At 40.4% G+C, this 27,694-nt stretch overlaps 3 protein-coding genes and 1 non-coding gene across 8 annotated transcripts in view; 1 reads left to right on the forward strand and 3 right to left on the reverse strand.

The window, feature by feature from the left end:
* The window catches only part of lrp6 (low density lipoprotein receptor-related protein 6), a 49,209-nt gene extending 46,379 nt beyond the window's left edge, over positions 1-2,830 (reverse strand). For all 4 annotated transcript variants that reach the window (XM_063460209.1, XM_063460207.1, XM_063460208.1 and 1 more), the window contains exon 1: positions 2,555-2,830. In XM_063460209.1, coding sequence (XP_063316279.1) covers positions 2,555-2,609 — 55 coding nt within the window. In that variant the 5' untranslated portion in view covers positions 2,610-2,830. The remainder of the gene's footprint in view (positions 1-2,554) is intronic.
* A 3,486-nt stretch (positions 2,831-6,316) lies between these two features.
* Positions 6,317-17,696, reverse strand: mansc1 (MANSC domain containing 1). Of its 2 annotated transcripts, none has more exons than XM_063460239.1 (4): positions 17,213-17,696; positions 12,631-12,957; positions 11,607-11,747; positions 6,317-9,288 (listed from the first exon to the last, which is right to left on the reverse strand). In XM_063460239.1, exons 2-4 carry the CDS (start codon positions 12,881-12,883, stop codon positions 8,258-8,260), a joined length of 1,425 nt encoding a protein of 474 aa, XP_063316309.1. In that variant the 5' UTR covers positions 12,884-12,957; positions 17,213-17,696; the 3' UTR covers positions 6,317-8,257. The 2 variants fall into 2 exon arrangements, with proteins under 2 accessions (XP_063316309.1, XP_063316308.1); XM_063460238.1 differs by having other exon boundaries at positions 17,185-17,696.
* On the forward strand, positions 9,531-9,603 carry trnat-ugu (transfer RNA threonine (anticodon UGU)). Its single transcript has one exon. It is a non-coding gene; the product is annotated as a tRNA-Thr (tRNA).
* Positions 17,697-18,531: 835 nt separating the features above from the next.
* lg17h11orf98 (linkage group 17 C11orf98 homolog) lies at positions 18,532-27,567 on the reverse strand. The gene is made up of 4 exons (XM_063460260.1): positions 27,491-27,567; positions 21,033-21,157; positions 20,858-20,955; positions 18,532-20,011 (listed from the first exon to the last, which is right to left on the reverse strand). The coding sequence occupies exons 1-4, from the start codon at positions 27,524-27,526 to the stop codon at positions 19,896-19,898; spliced, it is 375 nt and encodes a 124-aa protein (XP_063316330.1). The 5' UTR covers positions 27,527-27,567; the 3' UTR covers positions 18,532-19,895.
* Between the last annotated feature and the right edge of the window lie 127 nt (positions 27,568-27,694).

Genomic DNA, 27,694 nt, shown 5'->3' on the forward strand with positions numbered 1-27,694 from the left:
ATCAGTTCATGGGTTTGACCGTGAAACGTTACTGTATGATCATTTTAACTCTTCTAACTCAGCAAAGAGCTGGACTTATTTACAGGATCTGTACCCATATGTGTTGCCATATTTTCACAATAGTGGAGATTTGCACACGAGTCACCTGCAAGAATTTTACTTACCCCGTTTTTCTTTCATTCATACTCACATTTAAATATAAAGTTTAAATGAAGCTGAAACCTAAACAAAACTCATGAATAATCAAAAAGGGGATTGATGGAGAAACTGTGCTTCAGGCAGAATATATAATGACTCCGGTATGTGTATGATCTGATCAATAACCACCCAATCACCAGGCTGCCTTACCACCGCGTCCCATTTAAGTCGTGAGTCAGATAAATAAACTCGAGCATGCAGGTGGTGGGATTAGTTAAACCCAGCTTTTTTAAACTTGGCTCTAGTGCTGAACCGCAGCACAGCAGAGAGCAACGTGAACACTCTGAAGCCTCTGTGATCTACATACGTCATTGCTTTATTAATATTTTTAATCTTGGACTTAAACTCATTTTATAACGAGTTTAGGTTCTTTTTAAAGTTTTATTCTGTTCATAATGTTTTAAAGATGTTATTAAAAAAAAACCATTAATATTAAATTCGTGTCCTTTATAGTGAGTGCTGGCCTAGAACTTGCGCAGAAAATTGTCTTTCTAGCAATTTTTTCTATAATTCCTCGCTCATTATCAATTGCTTTTAATCACATTTTTTTATATATAGCCTTTATTAATAATCTGAGTTTAAATGAGTGTTTTCCGTTGCGTTGGTACAACTTGCTTATTTCAAATAAATATATTTTAATTCCCACTTTTTCTGTCTTTTATATTCCTGATGTACAGTGAATCAATGTTCATTCATCCCAGATGCAGAGTCTATAGAAACAAGTCATAGAAGACAAGAAACAAGATAAAAACTAATCAAATACACCCCAATCACCATCCCACAAAGTGATAACAACACCAGTGTCTCCACAACAAAGACTGACAACATGCAGCTCCAAATCTTATATCTGTTAATCCCACTCAGTGTTGGACTTTGAATTCTTGCTGCAATCTGAATTTAACCAACTGTTAAGCATTTGTTCTGGTACTGAAGATCCAGAAATGTTTGTTTAAAAGACACTTACACCTTACATTCATGCTATGGTCTCATTTTATCCTTAATGTATAATTTATTATATATTAAGGACATTATTATCATCACCGTTTTTTAAACTGTTGCAACAAAAGAAATTACCAAATATAGGATAAAGAAAGCATTTTGTATATTTATCTGATTGTCCATAGTTACGCCCATATTTCTGGTGTAATTTGATCACAAAAATATGGGGAAAATAACTAAATACATAGCAGATAAACCTGATATTTAAAAATATTTGATTTCCAAATGTTTAACACACCTAATTATTGGGTAACAGTTTGACACTGAAACCTGTGTAATGAATATGTGATATGATAAATGAAAATAAATCAGAGGAGGCAGGCTTAAGTTATCACGCTGTATTTCCGTTTTTAACACTTATCTGTTTAAAAAAAAATATCATCTCTCACTGACCTATAAACTTTCTTTACATAAGATGGCTTTATGGGTTTTATTTTTCATCCTCTAGTGTTTACTGGATATTATCAGGAGCTCCTCAGGCCAAGATGATGATCTGTATGATATCGTAAGTGTGAGATGTGCTACACAAATAAAGTTAGCCCTGCTCAGTTGCTGTGATATAGTACTTCTGCTCTACTGCACAGCTGTGTTGTGTAGCAAACACTAAACTAAATTTAACGGAGCATTTTTAATGGCGATAACACCTTCATAAATTTACTTTTCTAAAGAGATCCGCCTCGGTCTCATGTCCTGGTCTCATTCTTTACATCCTTTAGATCCAGCTGGCAGTTCGCTTTCATTGTAATCCGAGTTTAGAGGGTTTTTTTTTCTTTTTTTTGCAGTTTTATTGTTTCTTTACTGTCAGATTTATACAAATAAATTCATTTCTCACACGTGTCCAGCCGTGTAGCTGCTGTTTTGTGTGTAATACTGTACATTTATTGGCCTTGCTTTTCTTTATTCTGTTCATTGTTATCAATAAAGTTATTTTTCCATGTAGATGGTTTATTAGCTATTAGCTCCCTGATGCTAACCAGCTCGCTCCCTAGCATTTGTTATGCTAACTGCTGTTGAGCCCGATCCAGCCTGTTTTTAAGTTACAAAACACAACCAGGAGCGACCAACTGCGCCAAATACATACTCCCGGGACAAAGGGGTGCGCTGGAAGGGAAGCTGGCGGTGCTGTGAGTAGTCTCTGGTGGGGTATTTTCCAGCTAACAGGGCTGTTTGTGGTTTCTCCTCCAGCAGCAGCAGGCTAAGCTAGCTCGCTCCACTCGGGAGAAATCCGACCCGGAGGCCGAGCTCCAAACATCCACAGAGAAGGGGAAAAGCTCCCCTGGGCTGCTAACAGCACTTTTTCGCGTCTTTTACGCGAGGGGACGTGTGGGTAAAAGTCACAGTGTGGACACAAACTCACCTCGTATGAGAAAACAAAAACTACACAACAACAGACTCCGCAGCGCGACACCCATCTTTCTCCCGATTCTCGGCCCAGCCGCGGCGGCTCCTCAGCGGAGTATTCCCATTGCTGCGGCCGCTACCTTGGCTAAAAAAAAAGCGGATTTCCCAGAATATTCAGGTCGATGTTCGGCTCCGGTTCGCATTACACCGTGCCCGCTTCCATCCCGGCTGGCTGCTCGCTAACTGCGTTGGATAAACTCTCGGTGTCTCACATTGTCCTGCAGGAGCTCCGTCGTCTCCTTCCGCTGTGAGGAAGCTGCCCCCCCTCTCCAGCCTCCACCTCCACCGCCACCTCGCTGCCCGGCTCTCTATTGTTGTTCCGCCTCACAGCCGCAGGTACGCTCACAGCACGGAAACGTCCCGCAGAACCGACTTCGAACCCCCACAGAACCCCACCCCCCAACACAGACGTTAACCCCACATTCCCGCGGGACTACTTTATCACACAGACAGGGGCCCCACAAAACAGGGCCCCAATATCATCCAACGGCAGGGGCGTTTCCAGGGGTTTTACATCAGGTGGCACAAGGCAAGGGGGGCTCAGGAAATCATTATATACTATATCTGCTTTTTTAAGCCAAATTCAGTCATTTGGTAAAAAGCTTTTAATCACCGTTGTTTGTTTAATCGCTGCATCACAACATATCTTAAAAATCTAAGTCTATGTAATGCCATAAAACATCAGAAGAAACACATTTTTACCAGAAACCCACCATAATCACGGATATAGATGAATCTGACACTTTTATTTGATTTTCACACAAAAAACCCATTATGTGGATTATTAAAAAGTGTGAAATCTGATATTGTAAATAAACCCACATAATGTGATAGATTTTACAGCACTTTTGATTCTAAATTTTCTTTCTAAATTTTGGATTTTTACACGTTTTTACGTATAACATCTGATTTCAGGTTTTCTCAGTTTCTTCACACCCTATAAAGTTTACATGTTGCATTTTTCTATTTTGGATTTGCATTTTAATGTTTTATGCCTTAGAGAGGCAAGGTTGAGATGGGCAACAGCAGACAAGAAACAGTGGATAGACATGGAGCTGCCAGGCAGGATGTAGTACATGAAGAGGTGATGAAGAAAAATGATGGGGATAGGCTAAGATGGAGGCAGATAACCTGTGGTCACCCCAAAAGTGACCTTTGAATTTTATTAATTTCATGAAAGTAGCAGCAGTAGCATATAAACAAGCAAATTACTCTGGGATTTATCATTTTTACATCTCAGTGTTCTGTTGATAATCACTTTTTACAATATTATTATTGCTTTATCATTATTATCATTATTATTATTATTAAGATTTTATTCATGAAACATCAGCCCCAGTTTCAGGTTTCAAACATCAGAAAATGCAAGATTTCTCAAAAGCTTTCAGAAGGAGAAAGTTCACTGAGGATGTGAGGCCTCAGATTACAGAGTACACTTCCTATTTCAGAGTAACAGCTTTTCTAAAATCTCTTGCTGATTTAATAAAGTGTGGATCACTCTCGTCTTATGTAATGAATGTATCTGTGGGAGATGTGGAAGTGAAAGCAGAACTGTAAAATTACAAGCAAGGTGGACGTGACGCAAATGTCTAGCTAAGAGGAAAGGAAAGCATCTCATTTAAAAAATTTCAGAGTTTAATCACCAGGTCAGCAAAACTGCCTCACAGTCTCAGGAATATGAAGTAACTTCTTAACACATTAACTACCACATACCTGATCATGTGCCTGTCATAAGTTCAACCACAATATACATCACACTATTTGATCAGTGACTGAGTTCATAGGATTGGGTTTAGACTTGATGATACTTTTGTAAGTATGGCGAATATCCACATGAGATTTCAAGTGCTGAAAAACTCATTTAAGCTCTGTTAAAAACTTGAATCATTTGAGCTTCAGTATCATGAGATAAATCATTACTTGAATAAACTGCACCAATTTATTGTTATTATGTAGATTTAGAGCAACAGGAACAAGGTTTGAAACCATGGATGTTTGATCTGTTTAATGATAATTCACTGAATAAAACTTTAAAAAGTGCATTCTGGGTAAACTTTCAAGACTCACGTCAGCATGTGTGATCAGTGGCTGCTCCCTGAAGTCAGAGCAAAGGTCTCTTTTTTACCTACATTTGATGCTAGGCTCATCTTTTAGCCATGATTCTTTAGGAGTCAAAATCATTCCTGAAACAGAGCAGATGATCACTTTCTGCCAAGCGGCGTTGAGAGCAGCTCTGAAGCACCTGTTGCATAATAAACAGCTTTACTACAAATGTTGAGGTTGTGGACTTCATCAGGGTCATCATGAAACACATTACAGGCAACATTTCAAAGGGTAAGAAGGTAAGTATGTTTCTGGTTAGATGTATATGATGTTTGTTATATTTATGATGGCCCCGATGAAGGCCGCAAGCAAAAACACATTAGAGTATTAAAGTTTATTTTTATGCAGTCATGACCAAAGGTTTTGGCAGTGCCACATATTTAGTGTTTTATACATTTTGCTGTTTCAGTTTTTATCTAGCTTTTTTTCATACGTGTTTGTGATCTAGTGAAGAACAATGGTAAGAAATCCAGTTTCAAACACTTATAGGAGAGTCAGTATAATATATGATTTAAGTCCACTATAGTAAATATTACACTGCTGAGCAAAGATTCTTGATGTGAAGTTTGGGAAGCTTCCTGGCCAAGGATCCAAAATGTTTATTTGATGATCTCGAAGCCTCTTAGTTACCACGTTTATCTTGCCACACAAGACAAAAGACATCCTGCTGGAAGATCATCAGTCTGAGGATGGTTTTATGCTAGTTTTTGAGTCGAATAGTGATAATCTTGGAACTGTGATAAAGCAGGAGGATCACCATCTGGGGCCCAGAAACTGACAGACAGAAGGGTCGACACTGTAAACGTTAACTTTTTGCATACATATTAGCCCTGTGCCATATTTATGGACAATAAAAGTCTTTGAAACTTGTGAAATGCTTATGATTGTTCTTCACTAAATCATAAAAAAAACATTTAACCTTCTTCAAAATAATTTTTGTGCAGCATACATAAATATATCTGGAAAAGTGAAAATATAAAAACTTGAAATTTTGAGGAATTGTCAAACAATTCCCAACTGTTGAACCTGCACCAGGAATTTGTCCAAAGATGGAGCTCAGCTGGACACGATAGAGAAGAAGCTTGATCAAGAACAGCATCGACCAAAAACTCAAGTTTAGGAGAAATCTGCACTAACATAAGACTGAGACTTTTGGGAGTTTGTTTGCAGTTTTTAACAGAGATTAAATGTGTTTTTTTCAGCCCTGAAAGAAGTAAAAATACTCAAAAACTTATAATACAAGTTAGATAAATCTTAACTTTGACAGCAAGTTACTCTGAAAATACACATTATATGAAGGTAGAAGCATGCATGGCTCCATGACATATATTTAAGTTGTTGTAGATTTAGAAAACAGATGGGTCAGGTGGAAACTTTTCTCAGACTCAGGCTGATTATTTTTGTTGCTGTAATGAACCTGCTCCCAGTTTGGTTAATACAGAAGAGTAATAAATGTGATGGTGTGATAAATGTGAAATTTTATTTAATTTGGAGCAACTTTACAAGATTAATTTTGATTATTTGCTGGTGGATCACCCAGACGATAAAAAAATCACAGTGGTTCTATTTAAAATCAAACACACTCAGGCAAAAATAAATCTGCAGACTCAGAAACTTTTCAAAAATCAACAGTTTTTTAATCCTTACAAGAACAAAACATCAAAGTTCAAACTTATGCAAAAGCATCACTTCACAAAACAAGACCAAACTATTACCATCCATGTAATTATTAATTAGACAATCAAAGTAAAAATCAGAGCAGTATCAGTGAAAACGCCTTATTGGTGCAGCTTCAGTTTATCGGACTGCTGCTGCTGCCACCTGGTGGTGAAGTGACGCTATAGCAGTCTCGTTTCTGCACATCCAGTACAATACAAACGTCATTATAGGAAAATAGTGCGCAGCAAGTGTCCTCTTACTTATGAAAAACAATCAGCAGATCATAATCATTAAAAAAAAACACAGGATACAATAGTGCATCGATTTTCAAAGGATTGCATCCATCGTTTGAATATTTATCCACATGTGAAATACAAAATACAAAAACACCACAGTGAGAGAGTGAGTCTGACATCTACACCGGTCAGGTGATTTAAGAAGCAATCACAGGCTCGTATGGCTGAAGCGTGTGGGAGGAAGAAGACATGCAGGTGTATACACAAAGGGCCCTGCGACCCCGCGGCAAATCAGAAGAAGGCCAGAATCTGAATCAGAGTCCACTCGTATAGAGTTTCTTCTCGCCAGTCCACTTCAGAAGCTTCCTGAGTTTCTACGAGTAAAAATATTGCTGTTTGTTCTTTGTTCCATCGTCAGCTGAAGTTTTGGACCAATGAGCTTCTCAGCAGGACTCTGAGCTCATCATGTGATCTGAGAGGCCACAGAAGGGCAGTGTTACCGCCTAAAGTCTGAAGGCTGCTTCAAAGTTGCACTATCACTTAATAAGACTTAAAAAGATCGAGTAACAACTGAGGAATTTGTCTCATGAGAAGTCAAATAATCTAAAAAAATAAAAGCCAGAAAAATATCTCAAAGTTTGATTTTTTTTTCACAAAACAAAAACACCTCAAATAAATTCTAAGAATAGTTTTTAAATTAAGAGATATTTTGTCTTCATTGTGAGAACTTTTCAATATAAGTCTACCATTTTTTCTTTTGTTAACACCAATAACAGAAAAATTAAGGTATGAAGTCCATGATTGGTCTGTGATGAGTTTAAGGAGGCGGAGTCTGAAATGGAATGAGGTTGTCATCTTTGTACTTTACCTACAGACTGTATATAAAAGATGGACATGATCACTTAAGGTGAATAAAGCTGAAATAATCAACAGTGAAGACTTTAAAAATCATGTGACTGGTGAGTTTGTTAGAAAATCTGGAATGGGCGGAGTTTGTTCACTATTGTTATAAACATAAAGTTCAGCTAGCTAAGCCAGCTTAGCTTAGCTTTTACAGGGTTTTTCTTTCCTCAAAATTGGTCTTATGACCAATTTTTTAGAATAACAAAAGCGGTGATCTCTTTCAAAACCCAAACATATGCAGGAAATTTTGTTTTCATATGTTAATTGAAATGGCACTCATGAGTTTTTGATAGTGCTAGCTGAAACAGCATGGAGGCCACAATTTCTCTACTCAGAAAAAAAGTTACTAAAGTATGAACACACAGGACCCCTTGGTTTCTCTTTCAGCTTGCATCCAGTTTTAAAATAGCAACATGGCAATGGTCACAAACCAACAGGTAATATCAGTATCTGTGTCTATCTTTTACTTAACATTGGTGGTTTGGGTGTTAAAAACAACAGAAAAAAATGTTGCTAGCAAAGCAGTGCGCTATTTTTTAGAAGATCAAAAAGTGACAGCTGTTTTAAATGCAAAGAAACTAAATATTATGTGCACTCTCTGGCCAATCACAATCCAGTGTTCTCCACAGTATGACAAACCTTTCAGGAGGTGATGTAGGTGCTCCATTATTATGTAACTTTGTGCTATTAAACTAATTGAATAAATTCAATAAATCTCACTGCCCCTCTGGACTTCCGTCCTTGAAACATTTTCCTTGTCACACCTCGTAGTGCAGATCATTGAGTTCCAGTCTCGTGTAGTGGCGTCTGTCGAAGGACTCCATTGCTTTGCGGCCTCCAATGGCGAGGGCCATTGTGAGGATGGCAAGCACCAGCACCACAAATGCCACCATGCCGCTTTTCATTGCTCCATGTGCTGCTATCCCTTTGCCCCTGGCAGCACTTGAGTTCTGGAGGATGTGGTCAGACTGAGCAGCACCTTTGGGGACAATTAAAAGAGTCGCCGCGGGCGTTGTCCTGGTGGTGGGCGCCTCAGTGGTGGTGGTGGTAGTTGTAGTTGTTGTTGTGGTAGTGGTGGGAGTGGTTGTTGAAGGAGGAGGAGGGGGGTTTGTGGTGGTAGTTGAAGGAATAGTAGTGGTGGTGGTTGAAGGCGTGGTTGTGGTTGTTGTGGTAGTTGTGGTAGTTGAAAGTGTGGTGGTTGGAGGTGTTGTGGTGGTTGGAAGTGTTGTAGTCGTGGTCGTGGTGGTTTCAGTGTTTGGCTGAAGTTTTTCAGTAGTTCTGTATTTGGCCTCCTTGTTCATTGTTACAACAGGAAATGAGGTGGTGGGGGTGGTGTTTGGGGTGGGGGTAGGGGTTGTGGTGGGGGTGGAAGTATGAGTTGGCTGGGTGGTGGTGATGCTGATAGGATGAATTTTTCCTTTTCTGGAGGTTTTAGTTTGCTTTTTGGTGGTTTTGTTAGGCTTTTTCATGGAGGTGGTGGAAAGAGGTGATGCTTTTGCAGTGGTGGATGATGAGGTCACTGCTGCCATTGTGGCAATTATGATGATGGGTGGAGGTGTGGGGGTGGGGGTGGAGGTAGGGGTTGAGGTTGTGGTTGATGGTAAGGTAGTGGTAGTCGGTTGTGTTGTGGTAGTGGTTGTTGTCATTGTGATAGTGGTTGGTGGCATTGTTGTTGTTATACTTTTTGGGGTTGTTGGTTGTGCAGTTGTTGGCGTAGTTGGTGCCAGTGTGGTGCTGGTTGTGGTGGTGGTAGTGGTGGGAGGTCTCACAGTGGTTGGATGAAGTAAACCTGTGCAGGAAAGAAAACACAAAGACATAAACTTAAAGATTTGTATAGAATTGTTTGGTCAGCAGGGGGCAGCAAAAATCCACAATCATCCAAAATTCAACACAAACAAGAAAATGTGAGTTTTAGAAGGCTGAAAAAAAATTATACTGACATTTGATCCAATTTAGTAACAACCATCCATGAATGGTTTGGGTTTAGTGGTATGTCACATATCACAGGTGTGTCTCAAGCTGCCATATATAGGCTCCATAGCTCAGGGGTTAGAGCACTGGTCTTGTAAACCAGGGGTCGTGAGTTCAAATCTCACTAGGGCCTTAACTACATGCTTTCTGTGAAAGAAGCATACTGTCCGTTAACTCTCTGGGGGAAAAAACTCCATGACAATAAAATATATCCCATCATTTAAAATGTTCAGGTGCTTGTTAATTATCTTTCATGAAACAGGAAATTTGACACATCAATATTTAAAATTATTATTCTTTTATATACAGGTGAAGGTATTCATGATAACTATGATATTTGAAAATAGGACATCAATAATGCACATATATGATAACATTGTATATTATTTGCTAATGTTATGGTTATGGACCTCTATGTAGTTGTATTTTGAGTTTAATTATTCATCCATTCCCTTCCACTTATCGAGTTCAGGGTTGCAGGGGGAGGGGCTGGATCCCAGACATGCACAGGGCTAACACAGAGAGACAGTCAACCAGTCGTGATCACATTTGCACCTAAAGGCAATCCGGTCTTTAAGTCTGCCGTCATTAGCTATGTCTGGGCCCAAACTACGCTGCAGGTCCCTAAGGCAAACGATCACTGCGGCATTACTGAGAGTTGAAAAAATTCTAAATTCTAATTCTGTCTAAATTCTTTCATCTGTAATAAAATGATCAACATTGCTGCTCTACTAGGGGTAACAATTAAGTTTAACATCCAGGCATTCATGAAAATAGAATTTATGAAAATTAATGGAGTTAGAAGTTAGCAGTGAGTTAGCATCTAAATAGAATATACCATGTTCCGACTGAGAGATTTCTGAAAACAAATTAAGACGTACAGCTCTGTTATCACCTTTACTATCACAGGAAAGTAAACAGCAGGGACGTTTTGTTGGGTTACTGAAGCTTGGCTAGCTGGTATATAATGATGTACTAGGTGATCGCTAGCGACACAGCTATGTTAGCATAATATAAACAGTGACGCTGGAGGACGAACGCTAACTTTTTTCCACTCGATAAAAGGTAACGTGAGGGTTCCCGATGGTTAGGGATAAATGCAATCGCATGGCAGGATGCTGTAAATGGACCAAACTTCAGTCAGGAGAACAACTGAGATAATCCATCCACAATATGAGGTTAGTAATTGATATACTGCTGCATTGCCTGGGTTGTAGTTACATCGCAAGGTTTTAAAAACTGTGCTTTAAAATTAATAGCAGTAATAAAAACTGAGAGGCTGACAGTGATCACTGACTGTTTTTAGGGGCTTTTTGAGATTAGATAGAACAAGATGAAAGCATTAAAACTAGTGCTGTCAGCATTAATCTCGTTAAAATGACTCTAACGCCATAACCGCATTAACGCAGCAAATCTCTGTTAGCGAGTTAACGCGGATCGCCCTGTGTGTGGGGCTGCACGGCGACAATGCATTAACACGTTTAGCTCGTTAACGTGTTAGCGCCGTGCAACCCCACGCACGGGGCGATCCGTGCTAACTCGCTAACAGAGATTTGCTGCGTTAATGCGGTTATGGCGTTAACGTCATTTTAACGAGATTAATGCTGACAGCACTAATTAAAACGTTAAAAACACAACAGCCTTATTAAACGCAGAGTAGTTTGGGCCCGGAAGCAGGATTCATTACAACATGACTTAAAGAGCGGATTTAGAATCACTGATTAACCTAACCCCACTAATTGCATGTCTTTGGACTGTGGGAGGAAGCCAGAGTACCTGGAGAAAACCCATACAAACTCCACACAGAAAGCACAGCCAAAAATGTGTGTGGGGAGGGTAATTGATGAACGTGACTGATCTTCCACAGGTATCAAGATAATATCATTATCATTAATTTTGCTTGTGTTCTTTTTTTAAAAATAATAATGAAGTGAAGATCCTACAGTGAAAAATGAAAACTATTTTCTAAACTAATCAATAATACTTCTAGTTTTGGCTTAAATTTACTTATTAAAAATCTTCAAGAATCCGAAGCTGAATGTATGCAAAGCTGGGTCACTCATGTCTTTGTTCATCATGCATTTAATCATCATTATTAAAGTCATTTTCTGTGTTTACAATGAGTATCTGATGTACCTTTGTAGATGTCATAGGTGTTGATGCCCTCCTGAGCCTTCGTTAAAGGACAGTCCTGCTCCATCTGACAGTGGAACAGGAAGCAGTTCTCATCACCAGCGTGTTTGTTCCCATTGAAAACCACCATGTTGCATTTAGCACCTTCAGAAACACAAAGTTAGTTTTTTCCTTTCACTTTTTTGAGTCACAGTTTTTGGCTTATAGTGTCTGCTGTGATCTTTGAGACTGATGAGCCTACCATAGAGAAACTGTGATATATCCCACAGTAGCGATGGTTACAGAAAAAAAAAACAAACCACTGACCAAAAACCAGATGTAGTCTTTAGATGGTGACATGTGGCCGTCAAAGCCAGTAACCTGGGTTATACTTTCTCTGACTGAATTAGGTATACATGATGAAACAAGAAGAGCAGCTCCCCTTTAATGAAGCTTTGATTTTTCTTCTGTCTGGTTTTGAAGGTAAATTTTTAAATTTACAATCTGCACAATTTACCTAAAACTTTCACCACCAGGGGCAGCGAGACCTCAGTTCTCAGGCTTTCCTCAGCACTATACAAAGGTATCTTGGACATACAGTCATTGCTGTTGTTTCTATAGATCCTGGTGATGATTTTGCAGGGGTGTAAATGGATGGAATGAGCATAGGGTGGCACCAGCCCACCCTGATTTATAATTGGTCCCCACAGATGCCGCTGGCTTGGAGTAGTGTCAAAATTGGAATGTAACCTTTTGTACATTTCCTTAAGTAATACTTTTTAAAACTGTACTTCTTACTGAAGTACAGTATTTCTATTTTATGCTGCTTCCACTTCTACCAGACTTTAGATGCCAGTATATTACTTTATACTCCATACCATTTATTTTAAAGCTTTAACTGGATTAGTATTATCCAATAATATTATGGATAGACTAATGAGTGCTTTTACTTTAGCTACATGCTTCATGGTTCAGACACAGTTTTTTTAAACATATCTTTAAAAAACCATAACCTTTGACCCCCATGTTCCCCATTCACTCTGCTCACCTGGTTTGACTTCCTCTGAGCAGCAGGCGAGGACGCAATCCCGCTCAGAGTGGACCACCCGGGCATCCATGGCTGTTGTCGGTCTGTTTAGCGCCAGCCTGACGTCGACTATGGCGCTCTGGTGCTGCCTGGAGAAACACGTCTCCGGTTCCAGTGCTGACACGGGAAGTGATATCATCACTATGAGCGTGAAGGCAGCGTAAACGAACAGCATGAGCGTCCCCGAGGGTCGTCCAGAGGTGGGAGGGGTCATGGCTGCAGTGGGCGTACTCAGATCAGAAAGGCCTCAGTGTGCAGAGCAGGACAGCAGAAATCCACAGAGATGAACTGCAGAGAACAAACACACTGTTATTAAAGTTTAATCAATGATATCATCACTTTAAGTGTATCACAGCAAACACTCAGAACAACAGAGGCAAGATGACACTCTGAACGAGAAAAAAGGGCAGGAAACGTCAGGTGGATTTTTTTGGAACCATTGTTTTAAGTCAAACCTTTTAGTACATCTTATTAAGTCTTTCTTGGACTTTGTCTGAGACTTCAAACCCTTGTCAGGATGTCTCAGAGTCCCAGATCTGTCTTGGACCACAAAGAGAGCAAAATTAGATCTGTGGAGAGAAAATAGAAACCTAAAAATGGAAGCTGTTCCTGAAGGAGGTGGCGGGGCAGCTTCTTTTTTTAGATTCCTACTGAACGAGGTCAGAAAGATGTTTGAATCAGAGAGAAAAATGTGGTGGAAGAAGCATTCAGACCGCTAATCTAAAGATATTCCAGCGCTGCATCAAAATTAAGGAAAAGGAAAAGAGGCCACGCCTCTAATAATGGAAACTTTAAACCTACAGAGACCACAGCAGGCTGTACATTTAATATGAGAGTCTTTGGGGATTGACGCACTGTTGGGGCCTGAGCTAAACATTAGAGGAATCGTGCTTTCAGTGTTTCATTTTTCCACTCCGGTGGTTGACGCTTACAGACAGAAGTGCAAAAATCTTTTACATAAATTGTTGTGACTGAAAATCTGACATAGATCCTTAAAGAGGGCCCATTCTGCTTCACCTGACATCCTGCATATATATTTCCTGTTCCAGCAATGGCACATGTTCATGAGGCTATATCAAGTCACCACATGGTTGTAGCTCAGGTTCATTCAGCTGTGTATTTCAAAGGTGGATGCTTACAGAACAGGTCAAATACATAATGCACCTGTCGCACCACATCACATTCTTTAAGGGTATAACCGATCCATCTCCACTGAGTGGTTTTAAAGTGCATCCTGCATCCAATACTGTATGTCACATTCATCTACAGTTAATGTTTAACCAGACCAGTGTGAGCGATGGTTTAGCTCACTGGGTAGAGCAGGTGATCCATGTCCTGTGGGGCTAATGCAAAGACCTGGGTTTAAATGTGCCCCAAGGCTTTTTGCTGCATGTCTTGTAGTTGTCGTAGCTTTCCTGTCTTTTCGCCATTGTTTTACTGCAATAAAAGCTATGGTGTCTAACATCTAGTTAGACACCATTTTTCCAAGATAGAGTCGAGTACCATAACCTCAGTTTTGTCATCCAGGCCTTTAAGTCATGCCTGTAATTTAACTAGTTGATTTGTTTCATAGTTAAATACAGCTGGGTGTCAGCTGCATAGCACTAAAAATGTTAGCAGCACTTTTTAAAATAATATTGCACAAGAGAATCAAAGGATCTACGAATCGATGAAGTCATCAAAACTTAGAGAGCCCCTGATTAGACTGATGAGGACATCAGAAGCCCCTTAAAGGTGGATTTCACCATATTTAAGTTTTTCTATACTGCTAAGATGGTAGAGAAGAGGACTGTGATTACATATTACTCCTTACAGCTCTTATTAGCTCAGGTGTTATCTGTGGTGAGGTAAACGTTAACCTCACATTACAAAGTGTTCTATATCCTGATTATCGCGTTTACTCACGGAGGGTGTAATCAAAAGATTCTGAGAACACGTCCATTACCACTTACACTGTGCACTCCAACCTCAACCTCTGTTTCAAACTGCCTTGATGTTCATGTGAAAGATCATCACAGGTGAGGAGGTTTAGAATTAGACTCTATACAGTATGATACTGTGTGCACTTTTCCTGTAGCATCCTGAGGCGTTATTTCTAAAACACATCAAATCCACTTTGTAATTCCTGTTTGTCACTTCCTGCCCACTTCTGCTCCGTGCAGCCTGATGCAGAGCCTATTAAAAAGTACACCTGGTGTGACTTTAGGCTGCTGCTGGGATGCTTCTCTGTGGTGTGTCTGCTAAGCACATTAAAAACGCAGTGTTTTTGGCTACATAAGCAAAATTTACACTCATCTTTTTTACCACATTTGCTTTACTGTGATCTCATCCACGTCCTCAAAAATTTAAATATAGTTGAAAGATCATCGTTTGGATTTGGTGGAATAAATCCAGCTCCCATTGCACAAGTACAGAAGATGAAGAGGACCTTGTTTCCATGTACAGCCTACTTAACACGTTAGTTTGTCTAAAGAGTTTTGAGTATTTAATAATTAAGAGCAGAAACTCACCGTGTGAACAGTCCTCCTTTAGATGCTCAGCAGCTCTGTGGGTCCACAGTCCACAGAGCAGGACTTTAGCCTGTTTTTCTGCTACGGCTGCTCTCCTATCAGCTTTACAGCTGCTGCTATCTGAGCCACTATCAGATAGATTAGTGCTCCTTATTCACGACGACGTGATGACCCTGTTTTTATGTCAGCATCGTCCTCTACCCAACAGGAACCCTCAACATGAACTTTTACTCACAGCAGTTTAACCCTCATTCTCCATCTTCCCTGTGCTAATGTGTTATATTAGCTTAACCATGAGTCTGTAAGTAGCCACCAGGCATCACATCATTATATGTCAACTAACTCGACTTCACTAACCCCAAATATGATTTCATCTTTTTAGAAATCCACATCAGAACGTGGTATATAATCTCGCTAGTCCTCGTTTTAATGGGTGCTTGGATGAACCTTTCCTGTAACATCTGGGAGGACTGTCATGGTGATCATTTTATTAGGGTTTTTTTTTTTAGAAAGAGAAATTCTAACAAACCAGAGTTAGAGGTGAGTTTAATCTTTATTTTATTTGTTTTTTTATTTAGTCTTTAATTTCGTAAAATCTGCAACAAAGTTAATTAAAAACATAAGAATGTCACAGGGTGTATTCTTCCATGTCATATACAGCCTCCTCACATACTATTATGTCCACATAAAAGCCTAAAGAAATCAACAACAATTTCACAACCTGTCGCGTTATCTTACCACTAAATCAGGAAAATAACTCACTATGTTTATAGTGTACAATAAGGCTGTAATAAGCCTCATCAACTAAAACTAGCACAGAGCTTAACAAAATGCATCATTGATGTAAAAGCAGAATAGTGATGTAATAACCTCACAGAGCCGGTTTCATGACTCTGACAACATGACAACTCAGGGGCTGTTCAGGCACGTTCATTAAAAAAAGTGAAAGGAGAAGAAGTAGTTTTAATTTTTAACTAATGTCTTCTTAGTCTTAGTTCACTGTAATAAACTTTAGTCTGACATTAAACTTCAACAGAGTTTAAATAAGTGAGTTCAGGGCTAAGCGTAAATTACCTGCATGGCTAAATGTTGAAACAAGCTTTCTGTTGACCAATGCTTTTTACATTTTTATATATTTTTTAAATTTACATTTAAACTCTATATTGTGTATATTGTGCATTTTGCTATTTATCGTACTGTTTATTTTAATCTCTGTGTGCAGCGCTTTGTGACTACCTGTCTATGAAAAGCGCTTAATAAATAAACTTTACTTACTTACTTACTACCTGAAAAATGAATAAATAAAAAAGTTCAATTATAGAGATCTAAAACCTGAACCTTATTAACAGTATAAAAAGCCAAAACTGTGACTTCTGTGATACTTTTCTGATTTCAGACTATAGTTTCAAGTTTAACTAAATAAAACTCAAAGATCTTTTTGTAAATTTTGCCTGTTATTAGAATCAGACTTGCCAATCACAAGTCATTAGCCCATGAGCCAAAAACTGCGACAGTGAAAAAGCTCAAGCTCCAGCAGCTATTCCATCTTTTATATAAACTCTATGATTGAGGCACTGACTCCATCCATACATCACATCAACAGCAGAACACAGGATGACGTCACACAGATATCCCAGCTGTTATGAAGAGAGGAAATAAACGTCAATTTATAACATGGGAGTCTATGGGGACTGACTCTGTGGAGCCCCTGCTGGACGTCAGAAGAACTGCAGCTGTTGTTCTCTCAGCTCCTTTTGGATAATAAGAACTTGAGAGCACCTGCCCGGGCTGAGCCTGAGCTCAAGGCCAAAAATCATCTGTAATAAAGTGTGTAATAAATGAAATGCGCTGCACACATGACCGCATCTATAAGCTGGAGTCTTAGCACGAAGCTAATGTGTTGCTGCACACAGCACCTGCCCTTCAAACCTGCCCTGTACTGGTTTTACTGGTGCGGTAATGGAGCCTAATTGAGACACGAAGCGGCCGAAATGCGTTTTGTTACCTGAGCGGTCAGCGGGGACACAGATTACCTCGGCGCCGCCTCCATCGTCCCTCCGGCGGTCAGTGCGATGTGATGAGTCGGTGTTTGTTCAAACCAGCTTTGGTTCCAGTAAGAAGCCTCAGCCGTCCCGACAGGACATGATGCTCAAACAAAAAGAAGGCAGAGGACGCGTTTCTGTTGTCTTAATAACGAACCCGGCTGTTCTCCGCCTGCAGAGGATGGAGGACGTTACATGATGGCTGGTGCGGAGGATCTGCTGCTTGTCTCCTGAGTCTGACCCATTTTAGTCTTTGTCCTCTGGTAGGGGGAGGGAAGGAGCCTGCATCCCCAATCTGAGGCTCACTACCGTCTGATGTTCCTCCAAAAAGCCCGAAAAATATCAGAGAAACAGCCGGAGAAACGGGAAACAAAGAGCTTCAGATGTTTCAATAAAGACACAGTTTATATAAGAGCTCCATACGGAGCCTCATCAATAATTAAATCTGATCATGAACAAAACATCTGAGAGAAAGGACGCCAGCGTGAAGCGGATCAATAGTTTATAAAGCCTCCAACACGTATGGAAGACCATTAACGCCTCTAAAACATTACAAAAACAACATAGGTCTAAATTCGACTGCATGTATGGAAGCCCATAAAGACATTAGAGCTTAAATAATACATAAAACAATTACAGTAAGTCAAAATCTGGACAACAAATTTTGAAACATACGGAAGCCCAATATAGCCCCCTGAAAAAATACAAATAATGGGATGTATAAATAATAAATAAAAATAGATAACGTACGCTTATTTAAACCCTTCAAATAAAATGAAAAAGTAAAACAAAACTGAACCTAATTTATCAAAAGTATGGAAGCGCATTTAAGATCAGAAATACAAAAAATAGATAAAAGAAAAAAAATACCTGGTCTTGGAGACTAGTGCCAGTTACAGCTGTTATGGGGTCTGGTACGCAATGGATGGATCAATGGACTTAAATGGAAGCGCAATGCAACCCTATAAGTAAAAAATAAAAACAAATAAATAATGAGAACTCCCTGGAGCTTTCTGAAAACATTTTATCTATCTATCTATCTATCTATCTAAAGAATATGGAGACCTATTAATATTTAAAACAATATTATTTAATTTTTAATAAGTTTGGAAACCCATTAAAGCCCTTTGATAATAATTGAATCGCAATGATGAACACAAACATCTAGAATTAACTGGACTAAATGTTTGGACTTACTAAAAAGTCAAAACGTTTATAAACAACTCTCCAATAAATAAATAAAGTATATCAGAACTATGGAAGCTCATTAATTCTGAAAACATTTAATTATATATATTTTTATACACAGTTCATAAAAATCATAAGAGAACATATTTCTTAAAATAAACCCAAATTAACCACCTATAAAAATGTAATAAAGCATGACTTGACATATGGAAGCTCATCAAAGTATGTAAGAAAACACAAATGGTGACATACATTAAAAAAAATCCCCCCAAAACAAAACAAATGCAAAATACTTTTATGCATGGAACCCTATGATTTTATTTCCCAATAAAATGTCATTTTTTTGCAAATGAATGAAACTAAAAATAAAATTAGGAGTTGGTGAAAATCTGTAATCAAAAAATAAACAAAAGGAAAATTATACACATATCTATATCTCAACTTCATATATTACACTTACAGTGACTCCCCAACTGAAGTCAGCAAAAATTAAATAAGGATTTATCAGGTCCTTATTTGAATAACGTGTCAGAAGTGAACAGTTTATGTTAAACTGTAACAAAATTTTCTTTCAACATAAACTGCTGAAAAGCCAAAATTACAGTTTTAATGTGTATTTTACATTTGAACCAGCGTGTTCCCATCAAGCACAAATGTTTACCAAACTGTGTCAGGAAAATAATAAGTAAAATATTTATGAATCAACAACCAAAGAAGGTTAAAAAAAAAATCAGAATTATTATATAATCTAAATTATGAATAGAAACTTCTGATGATGTATAAAATTTTAATGAACTAGGTGAAACAGAAGGTTAAAGGTCAAAGCTCATGACCCATTTAATTAAACAAGCTTACAAGATGAATGCTGTAACAACCACGGGTCCAAATGTTGCCCTCAAACTCTGCAGGTGCTGCGACACTAACAGAGATATAAAATAAAAACCCAATCACATATTGAAACCCATTTCTGCCAAACAACAAAACGAAACAGTGTAAAATGCCTTTGGTTAGTCAAAAATTACAAAAATATCTTCAGACAGTAAATTTAAAACAATTTCAGATTTCTTCACATTTTTGCCAGTGAAGTTACATTTTTAATTCTCACAAAACTTTTACATCATAGAAAGACATTTGGTCTTTTCACTAACATACTAATGTAACTTAGAATAACCTCAGGGTTTTTTAAAATAATCGATTAAAGCTGTTTTGGTTAAAAATCTGCAAAAAATGAAATAAAAATCAAACAGCGTGAGCCTCAAACAAATTCAGATTTATTTACAACCAAAATAAAAGCAGCTCAATTAATATTTAAGGGGAAACATCTTTTTTTCTGCATTTTTGGCAGAAAGGGGCTTCCATGTCAACTGTTGTAGTTTTTTCTTCTGCAGAAACAAACTACAGGACCGACGTCCTGATTGTCCATAAGTCTCAAAGTTGAGGCGCCGGCCTGGACGTCTGAGCAGGGACTCATAATGCAGACATGTCTTCATTCAACATCCACCATCTCTACATCGTCCTGGCATCCGGACGCCTTCTTGTTCTTCTTCTTGGTCTGAGCTGATGAGGTGTCGTGCTTCTTCTGTGGTGCTGCTGTTGATCCCACTACAGAGAGTCAAATGATGAGCAATTTTATTTTTGTGTCATAAAAAAGTATCAATAAAACACCAGAAGCTGAAAAACAACACAAAATCCAACATGCAAATGTGTTTTCCCTCCCATCAGTGCAACTGATGATCAGTCCACTTTGATGCAGAACTTGTGGAATCTAATTGGCTGATGGACAAACACGTCATTTCCTGTGTCCACTATGTGGTTTTTTTAAAAAAACAAACCCTTCACCGTCTAATCATCTGTCATGTGTCAGTATGTAATGTGTAGAACACACAGTGATAATGTTATATCAATCAGCTAAAACTGATGTCTTGCTGCCATTAGGTGGTGCTATGACTAGCATTAAATGTTGCCATGTGGATGTCTTTAAGCCTTTGAGGCAGACTGAACAATGTGCATTTGAGTTTCAATGAAAAGTCAAAACTGTCATAATTTTGCATTGTCACAGTCTGCAGTTTTCCAAGAAGAGTTAAATTACAAAGGCTGGAAATAATAAAAACAATGCATCCCAATTTTAAAATGCTTTACGTCTTGTTGGGGTTATCTTATGACTGCATGAGAGTTTTTGTTCTGGAGATGTTACATTTTTCCAATTTTTCCACAAACACCTAGAGCGTATGTAAATTTTCAGGCATGTTTGGCTCTTCAAAATAAGATTAATTAACATAAAGTAATAAATGGAGCAATCCCAACTGGTCCTTCATATGTTCAGGTCTAAAGCTTAGAGGACCACACAGGTCTGGAAACCAGAGCCGCAAACCAACACCGACTGAAGTACCCCGGAGAAGCTGAAAACACTTAAGGAGAGAGTCAGTCAGAAGGTTTGGCACTCTTTACCTTCCATAGAGGCCTTCTCCTTCTGCTGGTGTCGCAGCTGTTTGATCAGCTTCCTCTTCTTCTTCCCCGACAGCGTGATGTTGGCTCTTGGACTCGTCCTGGTGGGACAGAAAATGTCACAACGTGCTGCGGCCATGAGAAGGTGGAGGAAGGAGGGGGGTCAGCTGACACTCACCTTCTCTTCTTCAGGTGATGGATGGTGATGAGACCTTCATCCACCACAGCTCCCACGATCTGATGCCGCTTCCTCTTCTCGCGGCTCAGAACTCGCCGGCGCTTGAAAAGCTTCTTCCCCAACTCCTGCAAGAGAACCATGACACATTCAAGGAAGGCAGAAACACTTGAGTGTTTAGAGCTCCTCATCAGATATGAAGGAACAAACAACAGCTGAAACATATCCAGGCTTTCTTTGAATTAGCTGACACAAACAACTTAAACTCAGAGACAATGCAGATCTGAAACAGACGGTTAGAATCTAAATCAGGGGTAGATGAGAACTGGGCGAAAAATGCTCTGTGGGATATTTTGTTCTGAAAGTTGGAGTTGAGATTCAGAGGACATGTGAGATCAACATTAATATGGTAATAAGTGTTTCTTTTCACTGAGCTCCGTCTACTTCAGTGACACTTTATCACACAAGAAAAGCTACAGAGACACAACCCAACAGGCTGTGTTTATGAAACATCTGCAGCAGAGAGTGATGTATCTTGTGGCTTGATGTCATCTTGGTGGCTGTTTATGTTCCTCCCTCTGCTAACCCCACAGCTGCATGTGACACTATTCACTCTGCCATAGCCCAGTTACAGACTCAGCACCCGAGTGCCTTTATTGTGATCTCGGGTGACTTCAACCATGTATCACTGGACAATACACTTCCAACATTCAGACAATACGTGGACTGTCCGACCAGGGGAGAAAAAATTCTAGACCTACTGTATGCTAATGTCAAGGATGCATACAGCTCCTCCTCCCTCCCCCCACTTGGTAGGTCAGATCATAACCTGATTCACCTCACCCCCCGCTATGTGCCAATTGTGAGGAGGGAACCTGTGACCACGAGAAGCGTTAGGAGGTGGTCAGAGGAGGCCTTAGCGGAACTACAGGACTGTTTCGAGGTGACCAACTGGGAGACACTCTGTGAGCCTCACGCTGAGGACATTAATGGGCTAACTGAGTGTATTACAGACTACATAACTTTCTGCACCGACTCTATTGTTCCAGCTCAGACTGTTCATTGTTACCCAAATAACAAGCCGTGGGTGACTAAGGACATCAAAGCCCTCCTCAACAACAAGAAGAGGGCTTTCAGAGGGGGCAATAAAGAGGAGGTGAGGAAGGTCCAGGTGTTACTAAAGGACAAGATCAGAGAGGCTAAGGACAATTACAGGAGGAAGCTGGAGTGGAAACTCCAGCAGAACAGCATGAGAGAGGTGTGGAGGGGCATGAAGACCATCACTGGATTCAGGCCAACCAACAGCAGGGGAGCTGAGGGAGGTGAAAACAGAGCAAACGAGTTGAATCTGTTTTTCAATAGATTCGACACCACAGTGTCTGCTCACACCCCCACAACCTCACCTGTGGTCAGCCTGGAACCCAGAGCCACACCACTGTGCCAGCCTCTCTCTTCCCATAGCACTGTCGCCTCCTGTGAGATTCCTGACACCCCTCCCCCACCCATCACCTTCACTCAATAGGGCTTTGGAGCGTGATGTCACGGGAGCGGGGCCACGCCCCCTCCCGCCATGACAGTAGGCCAAGGAAAGCACACGGAAGCGTCAGCTATGGTTCGTACGTGCTGTGTTGCAACGTTAGATCACACGATAAGGAAGGCAAGAAGCTGGAAAACTGGCTCTCTTTTCATCGTTTCCCCTCCTGGAGGCAACGGGAGGGATCTCATTTATCCGATATTACTAAACGAAGACGTCAGGCTTGGATTGCAGCAGTCAGACGAGCGGATATCGAGTTCTCTGCCATCCCCAATTTTTTGTTGGTTTGCTCGCGGCATTTTCTTTCCGGTGAGTTCTAAATAAATTCATATCTCTCTTAATAAGCTTTTAGTGTTATTTTGAATGCGCTGAGGTCATAGATAATTAGATAAAACATCCTAATGTGTGATGCTGCAGAACCAGATCATGTTGACGGAGTAGCGTATTATTTGGCATTATTGCAGGCAAACCAGCATATGAAATATGAAACAGAAAAGAAAAGTATGTTTATTTTTTTTATTCAAGATCTGTTGACATGTACTTAGCAAGTACATACACATGAAATGCAAACTATTTACATGGCAACGCACAGCTGGCAACCTCTGGCTGTATCTTGGTCATATGGTCAACGTACTCACAACGTGGAGGCTTAAAAACGGCCAAATCTTGTACCCAACCGTTTGTGAATTAGATGTGCGCCTCTAGGAATTTATAATTCCGAAAATGATTCGCCGTGTATGCGCTGACTCCACAGACAAGGTACGCGATGATATCGGGATAGGACAACGGCGGTAGGCTGTCTGGGTTTCCGCTCCACTGCCTTTTTTCATACGGGTCCACATTACCGATGCACGCAATTTTTTCCATGTACCGTTTCTTGGCGTCTGGGCGCAGTCGGTCGCGATACAGCCCTTTGTCTTTTGCGTTGATTTTAAACGTGGTTCTGGCAGTCCTGCTTCCAACACAGTGTGTTTGTTTTGATTTGTGGCCTTCTGACATGGCGCCGCGATCCCACAATGCACTGCGGCGTGACGTCAACTCCAAAGCCCTATACCAGGTTGAGATGCAAATGAGGAGACTTCACTCAGGCAAGTCTGCTGGACCAGATGGAGTGAGTCCCCGCGTCCTCAAGGCCTGTGCCCCCCAGCTGTGTGGAGTCTTTCATAAACTGTTTATGCTGAGTTTGAGTCTGCAGAGGGTCCCAGTGATGTGGAAGACATCATGCCTCGTCCCTATTCCAAAGACGCCACGTCCCAGTGGCCCCCAGGATTACAGGCCCGTGGCACTGACCTCCCACATCATGAAGACCCTGGAAAGACTCATCCTGGACCAGCTGTGACCCATTGTCAGACCACATCTGGATCCCCTTCAATTTGCCTATCAGCCTCGTCTCGGAACAGAGGACGCCATCATCTATCCGCTCAATAGTGTCTACACCCATCTGGACCAGCCAGCGAGCACTGCGAGGGTCATGTTTTTTGACTTTTCCAGTGCTTTCAACACCATCAGGCCGACCCTGCTGGGTGATAAGTTAGCAGCGATGCAGGTGGATGCTTCTCTGGTGTCCTGGATTGTTGATTACCTGACAGGAAGACCACAATATGTACATCTCCCACAGTGTGTGTCTGACAAGGTGATCAGCAACACAGGGGCACCACAGGGGACTGTCCTCTCCCCCTTCCTCTTCACCCTCTACACCACAGACTTCAGCCACTGCACAGAGACCTGCCATCTTCAGAAGTTTTCTGATGACTCTGCGGTGGTTGGATACATCAGCAGGGATGATGAGACGGAGTACCGGGCTGTGGTCGACTCCTTTGTCACGTGGTGTGAGCAGAATCATCTGCAGCTCAACGTGGCAAAGACCAAGGAATTAATAGTGGACTTCAGGAAGACCAGGAAACACTTGACCCCTGTTTCAATCCAGGGGGTCAGTGTTGACATTGTGGAGGACTATAAATACCTTGGAGTTAGGGCTGGGCGATATGGCCTAAAATTCATATCGCGATATAATTTGAAGCATGTGCGATAACGATATATATCACGATATATTCTTTTCTTCTGTATAACGTATTTTCCACACTATAAGGCACACTTAAAATCCTTTAATTTTCTCAAAAATCTAGAGTGTGCCTTATGTATGAATTCTGGTTGTGCTTACTGACCTTGAACCGATTTTGGCGTGTAGAAATCTGTTAAAAAATGTTTTAGTACAACTTTGGTAAGCCTGCTGATGGACTGCTTGATGGATTGTCAGAGCATTACGGCTGCCGTAGTGAGGAGTAATCTGGGTCCAAAACTCCGTCCCCTTCAGGTCCCAAAGTCAAACGAACACTGAGAGTTAAAAACAGTCTAAATTCTTTCATCCTTAATTAAATCATCAGCGTTGCTGCTTTATCGGGTGAAACAATTAAGTTTAACATCCATGCATCCGTGAAAACAGAATTTATTAAATTTAACGGAGTTAGAAGTTAACAGGAAGTTAGTTCGCTAGTTTATACCTAAACATTTCATACCATGTTCTGACTGAGAGATTTTTGAAACTAATTAAAACGTACAGCTCTGCTACCACTCCCAACATAAATGAAGACAGAAAACTAAACAGCAGTGGCGTTTGCAGGGTTACCGAAGTTAGACTACCTGGTATATAATGTTGTGCTACGCGATTGCTAGCGACACAGCTATGTTAGCATAACATTAGCACAGTGAAGCTGGAGGATGAACGGCAACTTTTTTTCCACTCAATAAAAGTTAACGTGAGGGATTCTGGTGGTTAGGGACACATGCAATCGCATAGCATGATGCTATACACGGGCCAAACTTCAGTCAGGAGAACATAATTTACTGATGATAATGGTTGTAGCCGCTGTGATACTTTCTACCAAAACAGGCCCAGCTTGATGACATCATCAACATGCGCTATCGCGATAGAGCGATATAGTCAAAATCGCTATCGTTGGCCAAATCTATCGTTTCTATCGTTTATATCGCCCACCCCTACTTGGAGTCCACATTGACAATAAACTGAACTGGGCTAAAAACACCACAGCACTTTACAGAAAGGGCCAGAGTCGTCTCTATTTTTTGAGGCGACTGAGGTCCTTCAACATCTGTCAGAAAATGCTGAGGATTTTCTATGAGTCTGTTGTGGCCAGTGCGATCCTCTATGCTGTTGCATGCTGGGGGAGCAGGCTGAGGGTCGCAGATGCCAACAGACTCGATAAACTGATCCGTAAGGCCAGTAGTGTTGTGGGGATGGAGCTGGACTCCCTCAAGGTGGTGTCGGAGAGGCGGATGTTGTCCAAGATAAAGGCAATGTTGGATAACACCTCCCACCCACTCCATGACATGCTGGCCAGTCACAGGAGCGCGTTCAGTGAGAGTCTGAGAGTACCGAAAAGCACCACTGAACGACACAGGAAATCATTCCTGCCTGTGGCCATCTCCCTGTATAACATATCCACTTAACACACACATTTCTTTTTTCTTTTTAGCTATTTATTAATAAACGACTTATGTATATATATGCCTGTATATATTGTACTATTCTTAGTTAGTGTATTGTCTGTCTTGTTAATGTCTGCTTATTATGGAGCACTGTAACAAAAAAATAATTTCCCCTAGGGATCAATAAAGTATTCTGATTCTGATGTACATAACCGACTGTAATCAAGACACAGCCACAGTTTGTTATTGATGCATGTAATGTAATCACACTTGAAGCAGATGGTAAATAAATCAGTGTGTGTCTTGCAGCCGATTTAAACTGAAACCACAAAGTTAGGTTTAAAGTGTTAGCAGCTACACTGGAAACCAACAGAGTTTTAAAAAGTTTCCATGTTCCTGTAAATGGGGACTGCTGATCTTGATCATAGACACTGGACATGGTTGCCACAGTAGAGTGAGTTTTCCACAAGTCATTTGTGGTTTTATCACATTTAATATGGCAGACAATTCTCAAGTAACATGCATGTGAAGCCTTAAACAGATGATCAGTTCTTTTTCTTCAGTGCGAGAACTGCAAACTGCAGATGAAGTAATCAAACTACCACACAGTAACAACAGCACTTATCTAATTCCAGGTCGTGGGGTTGGAAGGGGGGCTGGAGCCAATCACAGCTACCATAGGGTGAGAGGTGAGGTACACCTGGAATAGTTGCCAGCCTGTGGCAGGGCTCACTTTTCTGGCAGTTTAGCTTAAATAATCTTAACATGTTTTTTTTTTACTGCATCCGTTTCCTGTCTTCACAGACTGATTGTAACACCAGCGTCAGTTTATAAAGAGATAAAAGTACCATTGAGCAGAACTGAGTTTAGCTCCACAACAGTCACGGTTTCCCACGTGACCCGCTTGGAAAACGTAACTGTCCATTGATGGCTTAAAAGGATTTCTCCACCAGGCTGTGGAAGAGAGACCTGAACATACTAATGATTACTTCAAAGTTTAAAACCCGCAGCTGTGCATCTGCCATGTTAGAAATAAACAGCCATAAAAATAATACTTTAAGAGCACCTTTGCTGGTTCTGGTTATTGTATAATCTATTCTTCTTAGAGCTGTAGCTGTTGTTTGTCTCCTGACGTTTCGATCGATGCAGTTTACTTGCCGTCCACAGGGTGTCCCAGTTTCCTGAAGTTACAATGCGCTCCACTAACAAAGGGACTGCACATTTTCACCAACACATTTAAAGCAATTCCTTAAAATGTTTTTAAGGCTATATTCGACTTCTCGTACCTGACAATACTGGAGAGGAAACTGTCTCAAAGGACTGATCCATTATTATAACTGTAGTGGGCTGTGAACAAAACTTTAACATCTCATGACCTGACGAACACTCCTCTGTCTGACTCATTATTGTTGTTGTTATTGTTTCCTGAATGTGCCCTCGGCTCCAACCGACTAACAGAAGGAAAAACAGGATTTCTTACAGTTTTCGGTTTGTTTATTCCTCCCGGAGGCGCCATGCTGACCAGCTCACATGGAACACAGATTTCTTCTTCTGCGCTCTAAATCCTGGCTGTCCTCAGGCCACACGGCTCCTCACTGCCCCCCGCAGTCGTGACGAAACATTACAACGAAGCCCGGAGTTCAACGTCATAACACCGTCACGTAAAAACAAGAAATTACAACTT

Source organism: Pelmatolapia mariae, linkage group LG17 (genome assembly GCF_036321145.2).
Source record: "Pelmatolapia mariae isolate MD_Pm_ZW linkage group LG17, Pm_UMD_F_2, whole genome shotgun sequence".
NCBI lineage: Eukaryota > Metazoa > Chordata > Actinopteri > Cichliformes > Cichlidae > Pelmatolapia > Pelmatolapia mariae.